Below are 11,221 nucleotides of genomic sequence, written 5' to 3'. Positions count from 1 at the left end.
GTATAGGAGACTCCAGTTTCTCTTGAAGCAGCCATGTCTCTGGCTATCCGGGTGGATCACAGTCTTCACCAGAGACATAAAGAAACACCCCAATATGTGAGAGGTCCAGCTCCAAGGGAACCCTGGTCTGAGTCATCTGAGGAGCCTATGCAGTTGGGTGGGGTGACTCGTTCTGTGGATCAAACTCGAGTTCAGCGTAAAAGGGGAGTATGAAATCCATCTGGGCAAAAATAAGGTGATCATTTCTGCCTTTCTGGACAGTGGGGCGGGTTTAATTTGAAAAACGCTAGTTTCGTCCAGGTCCAGGGCCTCAAACCACATACATTGTCCAGATACATACCTATAATCACCATCAACTCTGCATCCTTGAGCCAGGGGTGTTTTACTCAAGTCATCCAAGGGTTACATCTACAGGTTGGCCATGCACTCAGAATGTATTGACTTTTATGTACTAGAAGGTCTGCCCTCTCCTGTAGTTCTGAGACGCTCGTGCTGCACAACGCTGTGGTAGATTGGCAGACTCGGGAGGTAGCAAATTGGATCAAGTATTGTCAAGGACACTGTTTGGGCACCTATCTGACTTTGAGGATGTGTTCTCGGAGCAAGGGTGTCAAGAACTCCCTCCCCATCGACCTTATGACTGTGCCGTTAATCTTTTTTCTGGGGCCAAGCTGCCTAAGAGCAGACTTTGTAAAATCTCTGGTCCATAGAAGCGGGCCATGAAGGACTATATCGCGGAAACTTCGGCAAAGGGTCATATCACACCATTGTCATCCCCCGTTGCTGCGGGAGTTTTCTTTGTAAAGAAAGACAGGGGGGTTACGCCCCTATCTAGATTTCCGCAAACTAAATCCGATCATGGTCTGGGAACAGTATCTGATCCCTCTCATCCCGGACCTATTTAATCAGATCGTGGCAGCAAAATGGTTTTCTAAACTGGTTCTCAGGGGGGCATATAATCTCATTTGTATTAAAGGGGGGGATGAGTGAAAAACAGCTTTCAATATGCCTGAGGGACACTATGAGAACCTTGTCATGCCATTTGGGTTGAGTGATGCTCCTGCCGTCTTTCAGCATTTTGTAAATGTCATCTTTAGTCACCTGGCAGGTATATTTGTTATGATCTATCTAGATTACATTAATTTATGCGCCTGATCTTGAGTCACATCAGGTACATGTCAGGCAGGTCTTACAGATAATCAGAGGCAATAAATGATTTGTTAAACCAGAGAAGTGTATGTTCTCTCGAGGAGATCCCTTTTCTAGGCAATATTTTATCGTCCAACGATTTTCACATGGATCCAGCAAAAGTCCAGGCGGAACAGGATTGGGATTGTCCTGAGGATTTAAAGGCGTTACAAAGGTATTTGGGTTTAGCCAACTACTGCCGCAAATTCATAAAAACTTTTCGGTAGTGGCCAAACCTCTGGCGGATATGACTTTTCTAAATGGTACAGTCCGGCCAGGGAGGCATTCAATACCTTAAGGAGTGTTTTGCATCTGTGCTGATTCTCATGCAGCCTGACGTCACTCAGCCATTAATTGCAGAAGTTGACGTGTCAGAAGTGTGTGTGGGGGCTGTTTTGTCGCAGGGTGCGTCTCCTGGTAAATGGCATCCATGTGCATACTTTTCTAAAAAAACTGTCACCTGCTGAGAGAAATTATGACATTGGTAACAGGGAACTCTTGGTAATCAAGTGGGCTTTTGGAGAGTGGCGTCATTTTATGGAAGGGGCAGTTTATCCGATTATGGTAATCACGGACCATAAGAATCTGGTATATCTAGAGTGTCTAACACCTAGACAGGCAAGATGGCCGTTATTCTTCACCAAGTTTAACTTTTTCGTTACATATAGGCCAGGGAACAAGAACAATAAGGTGGATGCCTTTTCCGGGGGTGGAGATAATTGTGAACCGGTTCCTATACTGCAAAAATGGGTGGTTACTGCATCTATATGCTCCTATCTTGAGAAGGAGGTTGTTGAGGCTCAGGTGGATGCACCTGCCTGTTCATTAGGTAAACAGTTTGTACATGTGAACCTCCATCTTAGAGTTCTCAGTGAACATCATGATTCGGTCTTGGCCAGACATCCCGGTAATAAAGACACTACAGATCTCCTTACTCTGCGTTTTCAGGATGTTCACGAGTATGTAGCCACCTGCAGTGTCTGAGCGTGTTCTAAGCTCTATGATACTTGTTCATCTGGGTCTCTCCATCCATTGGCGATTCCCAGTAGACCGTGGATTCATTTATTGGTCGATTTTATCACTAATCTACCCGTGTCAGTAGGTAATATTGTAATTTTGGTGGTGGAGGACAGATTCAGTAAGATGTCACATTTCATTGCGCTACCCGCATTACCTAACACCAAGACTTTGATGCAGATTTTCATCAGAGAGATCGTAAAATTACATGGGATCCCTACTGATATTTTTTCTGATTGAAGGGTGCAGTTTATTTCCAAATTTTGACTGGCATATTGCACTCATTTGAGGATCCATCTGTTGTTCTCTTCAGCAGTCTTCCGCAGTCTAATGGGCAAACTGAACATGTTTACAAGAATCTTGAGACTTATCTTAGGGGTTTTATGTCTGAGAATCAGGAGGATAGGGTTACTTACTTGCCTCTTGCTGAATTCGTAGTGAATAATCGTTGTTATGAATCCACTGGTAAGTCCCCGTTCTTCGGGGCATACGGGTTTCATCCTCAGTTCAGCTCATTTAACGGAAATCATTCTTCAGGAATACCTGAAGAATGTTTTCCATCTTCAATTATGTCTGTGTGGCAAAGGGTTCTTGATTGCTTGAAGAAGATGGGGTCCAAATATAAGAGTGTGGCTGATTGGAGACTTGTGGTGGGTCCGGACCTGTGTGATGACAACTTGGTGTGGTTGTCCTCAAGGAACATTAAGTTGAAGATTCCATCTTGGAAACTGGGTCCCAGGTTCACTGGTTCTTATAAGATTGTGGCAGTCATCAATCCCGTAGCATTCCACCTTGCTTTGCTGCCCACCTTTAGGATCCATAATGTTTCATCAGTCTCTACCCCAAAAATATGTTGCGTCCTCTGTACCATCAGCGCTACCGCCATCTCTGGTCATTGTGGATGGAAATTTGGAATTCCAAATAGCTAAGGTGCAGGGTGCAGCAAACCCACATAAAGATGGTGGCTACACAGGTGCAGAATACTGATGAGACAATCACAACCTACCATTTCATGGAGGGGTGACTGCTTAGTATTTGAATTGCACACAAAAAGGCTTGTATAGGGTGCTGTTCTAATATGCGGATGGTACCCGAGTGTGGAGGAGAGGAGAGTCTCATCCACACCCAGGTACCATTAAAAAAGCTGTAAAAAAAAGAATAAAATAAAAAATAAATGTATTCTTACCTTCTGTCGGCCCGCGCAGCGCTCCCGCTTGGTTCCCGGCACTTGCAGTGAGTTGTAGGACCTGCGGTGACGTCAGAGTCATGTGACGGGTCACGTGACGCTGACGTCGGCAGGTCTTTCAATTCAAAGTTGCCGGCAGCCGGGAACTTTGTAAAGCAGGACAGCGCGGGCCATCAGAGGTAAGTATATACACTCTCTCGGGTCACACTATATAAATCCATGCTGTTTGCATGGATTTATATAGTGTGACCTAGTTGTCAAGCACTTTCCAGGTGATGCTAAAATCGCCTGGAAAGCGCTTGTCAATCTGCATGCGGAAACGCATGTCAATCTGCATGTGGATCCGCATGTATTCTGCAGGAAAAACGCATGCACAATCTGCATGCGTTTTTTCTGCCAGGGAGATGCAGAAATGATGCAGAAATTTCTGCTTCATTTCTGCATCGTGTGCACATACCCTAAGACGCACTCACTTATTAGAAAGATTTTTTCTTGCTAATGAGGCTTAGTGCCCACGATGCAGAAATGAACCAGAAATTTTCCTGAGCATTTCTGCACCTCCTTGGCAGAAAAACGCATGCGGTTTTTATATGCGTTTTTGACGCGTATTTGATGCGTTTTTGCATGCGGATTTGCCTTGCGTTTTTACAATGCATTGTATAGGCAAATACGCATGTGGAAACGCACAAGAATTGGTCATGTCCGGATTTTTTCTGCGAGTAAAATCTGTGCAGAAAAAATCCTGACCATGTCCACAGAACTTGCAGAATGTCATAGGAAGTCATGGGATAAGGTATGCAATGCATTTCTGGAGCGTTTCCGCGCTGCAAATCTGCACCAAAAAACGCACCAAAAACGCATAGTGGGCACACAGCCTAAGTGTGTCTTTCCAAATTAAATATTTCCCACATTAAGAATATAAAAAAGGCTTCTTCCTTGTGTGACTGCTCTGGTGAGTAAGAAGAGATGATTTATTTGCAAAACATTTTTCATGAAAATGGCTTCTCCCCTGTGTGAGTTCTCTGATGTGTAACAAGAGTTGATTTCTTGGTAAAACATTTTCCACATTCTGAACATGAAAAAGGCTTCTCCCTTGTGTGGGTTCTCTGGTGTATAACAACATCTGATTTCCGGTTAAAACATTTCCCACATTCTGTACATGAAAAAGGCTTCTCCCCTGTGTGGGTTCTCTGGTGTATAACAACATCTGATTTCCGGTTAAAACATTTCCCACATTCTGAACATGAAAAAGGCTTCTCCCCTGTGTGGGTTCTCTGGTGCATAACAACATCTGCTTTCCGGTTAAAACATTTCCCACATTCTGTACATGAAAAAGGCTTCTCCCCTGTGTGAGTTCTTTGGTGACTAACAAGATTTGATTTCTGGTTAAAACATTTCCCACATTCTGAACATGAAAAAGGCTTCTCCCCTGTGTGGGTTCTCTTGTGTATAACAACATCTGATTTCTGGTTAAAACATTTCCCACATTCTGAACATGAAAAAGGCTTCTCCCCTGTGTGAGTTCTCTGGTGTATAACAACATCTGATTTCCGGTAAAAACATTTCCCACATTCTGAACATGAAAAAGGCTTCTCCCCTGTGTGGGTTCTCTGGTGTATAACAACATCTGATTTTCGGTTAAAACATTTCCCACAATCTGAACATGAAAAAGGCTTCTCCCCTGTGTGGGTTTTTTGGTGTATAACAACATCTGATTTCCGGTTAAAACATTTCCCACATTCTAAACATGAAAATGGCTTCACTCCTGTGTGAGTTCTTTGGTGCTTAACAAAATTTGATTTCTGTGTAAAACATTTTCCACATTCTGAACATGAAAAAGGCTTCTCCCCTGTATGCGTTCTTTGGTGATTAACAAAATTTGATTTTATAGTAAAACATTTTCCACATTCTGAACATGAAAAAGGCTTCTCCCCTGTGTGAGTTCTTTGGTGACTAACAAGATTTGATTTCTGGTTAAAACATTTCCCACATTCTGAACAGGAAAAAGGCTTCTCCCCTGTGTGAGTTCTCTGATGTTTGATAAGACTCGATTTCTCTGTAAAACATTTTCCACATTCTGAACATGAAAAAGGCTTCTCCCCTGTGTGAGTTCTCTGGTGACTAACGAGATTTGATTTCTGGTTAAAACATTTCCCACACTTGGAACAAGAAAATATATTCTCTGCTGATTGAATTTTTTGATGTTTAAGAAGAGACATTTTGAGAGGAAAACTATTTCCATATTCAGAATGTGAAAATGGCTTCTTTGCTTTAGGAGCAACTCGTTTTTTAATGCTTATTTTGTGACTTTGATTTTCCATAGTGGTCGGTAATGAATCAGAAGACAGGACGTGTTTCAAAGGATCAGATGACAGATCTTTGCTGTGAAGGGATGATGGTTTATCTGGAGTAATGGCAGTCACTTCAATTGTATCCTGTGGGATCTCAAGATCATCTGATTTAAAAATTGAAGATATCAGCTGTCCGTCTGATCTCCTAGTACAGTCATCTACCAAGAATAAAACCAATTATTATTTTTGAATTAAATATCCTTGAATTTTATAGTTTTGAAAATTTCTACTTAAACTGTCTGTAAAAATATTGAATTATTCACCAAGACAATGACAGTTCACAGTCTAATAGAAAACCTCATAGCGTGAACCAGTAAACTGTGGTGTTCAACTGTTTGTTCATTCTGCCTCCCAAATATGAAATAAAAAGCCAAACAATGTTATGTACAGTGGGGAAAATAAGTATTTGATACGCTAATGATTTTGCAATTTTTCCCAGCTACAAAGAAGGGAGAGGACTGTAATATTTATCGTAGGTACACTTCAACTGTGAGAGACAGAATCTAAAAATAAAAACCAGAAAATCACATTGTATGATTTTTAAAATAATTAATTAGCATTTTATTGCATGAAATAAGTATTTGATCACCGACCAACCAGCAAGAATTCTGGCTCTCACAGACATGTTAAGTTTTTCTTTAAGAAGCCCTCCTACTCTACACTCATTACCTGTATTAATTGCACCTGTTTGAACTCGTTACCTGTATAAAAGATACCTGTCCACACGCTCAATCAATCACACTCCAACCTCTCCACCAAGGCCAAGACCAAATAGCTGTCTAAAGATCCCAAGGACAAAATTGTAGATCAGCACAAGGCTGGGATGGGCTACAGGACAATAGGCAAGCAGCTTAGCGAGAATGGAATAACTATTGACACAATTATTAAGAAATGGAAGAAACACAAGATGACTCTGAATCTTCCTCGGTCTAGGGCTCCATGCAGGATCTCACCTCGTGGGTAAGGATGATTCTGAAAAAGGTCAGGAATCAGCCCAGAACTACATGGGAGGTCCTGGTCAATGACCTGAAGAGAGCTAGAACCACAGTCTAAAACATTACCGTTAGTAACACACTACGCTGTCATGGATTAAAATCCAGCATGGCACAAAAGGTCCCCCTGCTCACACCAGCACATGTCCAGGCCCGTTTGAACTTCTCCAATGACCATCTGGATGATCCAGAGGAGGCATGGGAGAAGGTAATGTGGTCAGATGAGGCCAAAATAGAACTTTTTGGTATCAACTCCACTCGCCGGGTTTGGAGGAAGAAGAAGGAAGAGTACAAACCCAAGAACATAATTTGGGGGTGATTTTCTGCAAAGAGAACATGACGACTGTACTATATTGAAGGGAGGATGGATGGGGTCATGTATCGCAAGATTTTGGCCAACAACCTTGAACATAGGTCGTGGCTGGTTCTTCCAGCATGACAATGACTTGAAACACACAGCCAGGGCAACTAAGAAGTGATATCATAAGAAGCATTTCAGGGTCAATGTTGCCCAGCGACAGCCCCAAAACCTGAAAGATCTGGAAAAGATTTGTATGGGGGAGTGGGCCAAAATCCCTGCTGCAGTGTGTGCAAACTTGTTCAAGAACTAAAGGAAACATCTTACCTCTGTAATTTCAAACAAAGGTTTCTGTACCAAATATTAAGTAAAAATCATGCAATGTGATTTTCTGGATTTTTTTTTAGATTCTGTCTCTCACAGGTGAAGTGTACCTACGATAAAATTTACAGATTTCTCCATTCTTTGTAGGTGGGAAAACTTGAAAAATCAGCAGTGTATCAAATACTTATTTCCACCATTGTAGGTGAAAATAATATCAATAAAAACTTCTACTCATCTCACAAAAAACAAGCCCCCAACTCAGGTCCATCATCTGCCAGTGTAATAACAGAGGTTTCCACATTATTAGTGGCTCAAAGGTTCTAGAAAAGCAACATGGCTTCCATACACCAATCCCGCAATATCCGCTCTCCCAAAGTCAGATCTCCCCCTCGCTTATGAGCCTTGCAGTGTGTCCAAACCACATTTAGCATCCATGTATTTGGCATTACTATAGTGAGAAGAACCCACTTAATTTATGGTATGTGAGTGCCCAGATTGTGCTCCAGGAGACAATGTGTTGGGTAATAAAATGGAATATTTGCAATTTTCACTCTCCAACATCCACAGTGCAGAAAGTGCCTGTGGAATCAAACTATGGATATGGAAACTAACAGTGCAATAGTTACTTTGTGTCCTTCTCCTATTGGGGAGAATCAAGCAAACACTGGTGGAGCTAGTAATTCTATCTTACCAGTGGTGAATAAGGATAGTGGTGTTTCTAATGATACAGAGCAATCATCACTAGTTGATTTTGGGTTAAATGAATTAAATTGGTGCAACCTCAACGCTGAGTGTGAGTGCATTGGATTTTTCTATTTTAACTATCCATCCTGATTCCCAAAATTCCTTACCAACAATATCTCAATCATTAAGTGTAGGGCATACATCATTAGAGGAAGGTTCCACTGATAAATCAGCGAAGCTACCACCTCCACAAAATAGAACTTCTTCAATATAATTGATATCACCAGCTGTAATATTAACTAATGAAACTGCACCGCCTCTCAATGGTAAAAAAACACACCGCTCCTTTATGATACAAAAATCCCAATTTTTTCAGCCGGCCCAAGCTCGCCAACCAAAAAGAAAAAGAAATATCAGGGATGTAGGGGGCGAGGTAGAGCCATCCCAAAAAATAGCAGCCCTGTAGGATTTGCTAATTAAAAAGACAAAGCCATTAGGGTAAATATTGAGGAAAGAGAAAAAGATGAGAAGCAGAAAATGGTATGCAGTTTTAACCAGTCTCACCACACCTTATCTGAGGGTCAGATCTCACTATTGAGTAGAGGACTCTCTTTTTGACCTGTTTCAAGTTTGAATGTTTTCAATTTATATGTAGATTTGAATGAGTACTTTAGGAAATTGATGTTAAAACGTCACTTTATTATTGAAGAAAAACGTAAATCAATAAACGCCAGTATACCCCTTGCTAATAATGGAGTCGAAAATCATGTGCCCGCTATGGGTTTCCACCATGTTCCACTAGGTGGTAAATCTCATTTTTATCCTACTCTCCATAAGGGAAGTCATCTCGAGACTTTTCAGCAACTGATTTTAAAAGACATTCGCACTTTTACTCGTATTAAAAAGAGGGATAACCTGACGACTCCAGAAAGACAAGCCATCTCTAGTTTACGGAAGAATAAAGGAATAATTATTAAGGAAGCTGATAAGGCGGTGGTATTGTGGTGATGAATCGGGGTTAGCACACTGGAGAAGGTTTGCAGATACTCAGTGATACTGATTATTATAATAAATTAGATTGTGATAATTCTGTCACCATCTTATGGAATATAAAAACTTAACTAAGGGAGCCCTTAGGGAGGGGATCTTGGATGTGAGAGAGAAAAGATTTTTGGATATATAATTTTTTCAGACCCCTTATTTTTATTTCCGACCCAAGATCCATAAAAGTACTACCAATCCCCCTGGTCGCCCCATCATTTCGGGGATAAAATCTATTACAGCTAATTTATCAAATTATGTCGATTTCTTTTTACAAAAATATGTGATTAGGCTTGAATCTTATTTAAAATATTCTTCACATTTTATTAGCTTGTTGAGGGATTTACCTCCCTAGGAGGAGGGCGGAATGGTGGCTCAGTGGTTAGCACTGCAGCACGGGGGTCCTGGGTTCAAATCCCACCAAGGACAACATCTGCAAGGGGTTTGTATGTTCTCCCGGTGTTTGTGTGGGTTTCCTCCGGGTTCTCCGGCTTCCTCCCACACTCCAAAGACTGATAGGGAATGTAGATTGTGAGCCCCAATGGGGACAGTGATGATAATGTCTGTAAATTGTCTGAGTTATAAAGTGCTGCGGAATATACTGGCACTATATAAATAAAAAGATTATCATTATTATGTTTTTTGTGAGTTCCTTATACTTCAACATTACACATATTTTGGGTTTAGAGGCTATTGATCATTATTTGTGTTCAGATACCTCTATATTTTTGGAACAGAAAAGGTTCTTATTAGAAAGTATTGAGTTTATCTTAAACAATAATATTTTTTCATTTGAAGGGACCACATATAAACAGATGAGAGGTTGTGCGATGGGGACGAGATTTGCCCCTAGCTATGCAAATTTATTTATGGGGAGGTTTGAGTCTGTCTTCATCGTACAGTCCCATCTATATACTAGACATATATGTCTCTTTAGGAGATTTATAGATGATTTTTTCTTTGTCAGGACCGGTACCCATGAGGAAGCATCTATATTTGTATCTGAATTAAATAATAATACCCGGGGTCTTAGTTTTTCATCTAATATATCCAGTTTAAGTATTCAATTCCTTGACGTCCTGATTCAAAAAAACCCAGAAGGAAAGATAATCACCATCAAGCATTTCAGGTGGATGTGAATAGTTACCTAGCATATGATAGCAACCATCTTCCAGCCTGGGTGCGTAATATTCCCTATGGACAGTATTGGAGAATTAGGAAAAATTGTAGTAGAGATGTGGATTTTATTAATGAATCTAGGATTTTAAAGATGAGATTCAGGGAAAAGGGATATCCTGACAAATTATTAAGTGATGCATATAAGAAAGCCAAATGTTTATCCCAAGAAAAATGCTTGGAAATGATAAACAATAAGGGGAATCTGGCCGGACCTACCACTGTGGTAAATAATGAGACTATTAAACCATTGAGTGCTGAGTATAGTCTCGTTACAACATTTAGCCAATATAGTTATTCTTCATAACCTATTGAAGACGTATTGGTTCATTTTATCCGGTGATCCGATTTTGGGCAAGCAACTGCCGGCCAAACCAAGGATTATATATTAGAGGTGTCAGAATCTGAAAAATGTGTTAGCGCCTAGCTCCACATCATTGACTAAGAATTATATAAAGTATAAAAATATAAACCAAGGAAGGGGGGATGGGTGCTTTACATGTAGAACATCAAGATGTGTCTGTTGTGGGATCATTAATAATGGAACAAAAACTTTTAGTTTGCCCACCACGGGGGAGACTTTTCAGATTAGATGCCGGACAGACTACCAGTCGTCATATCTATATATATAATCGTCTTATCCCATCTGTCTGTCTGTCCAGGAAATCCCGCGTCGCTCATTGGTCCGGCAGAGGCCAATCAGCGACGCGGGATTTCAGAAAAAAAGATGGTGGCCGTTAGCGGCTCATCTGCGGAACGGAGATGCAGCCGGGAGATGACCGGCACGAGGCATTCATCTCCCGGCCAGTAGCAGCAGAAGGACTTTGACCGCCGGCGCCGCTGACCTCCATGCGGAAGGGAGGACCGGGGAGCGGCGCTGCGGGTCGGGATACTTCTGCTGCGAGCAGCCACTCATATCCCGGTTTCTCGCAGCGGAAGTAGCCGCACAGGCAGCGGCGCTGAC

General features: G+C 41.5%; 1 protein-coding gene across 2 annotated transcripts in view; it reads right to left on the bottom strand.

Moving 5' to 3' along the window:
• Nucleotides 1-3,856: 3,856 nt before the first annotated feature.
• Nucleotides 3,857-11,221, bottom strand: part of LOC141205000 (uncharacterized) — a 59,319-nt gene continuing 51,954 nt past the window's right edge. For both annotated transcript variants that reach the window (XM_073664054.1, XM_073664055.1), the window contains exon 7: nucleotides 3,857-5,900. In XM_073664054.1, coding sequence (XP_073520155.1) covers nucleotides 4,381-5,900 — 1,520 coding nt within the window. In that variant the 3' untranslated portion in view covers nucleotides 3,857-4,380. The remainder of the gene's footprint in view (nucleotides 5,901-11,221) is intronic.

The sequence above is a fragment of the Phyllobates terribilis genome, unplaced genomic scaffold (genome assembly GCF_046119375.1).
Source record: "Phyllobates terribilis strain yellow unplaced genomic scaffold, ASM4611937v1 Scaffold_136__1_contigs__length_4911898, whole genome shotgun sequence".
NCBI classification, from domain to species: domain Eukaryota; kingdom Metazoa; phylum Chordata; class Amphibia; order Anura; family Dendrobatidae; genus Phyllobates; species Phyllobates terribilis.
This window is presented reverse-complemented; position numbering and strand designations above follow the sequence as displayed.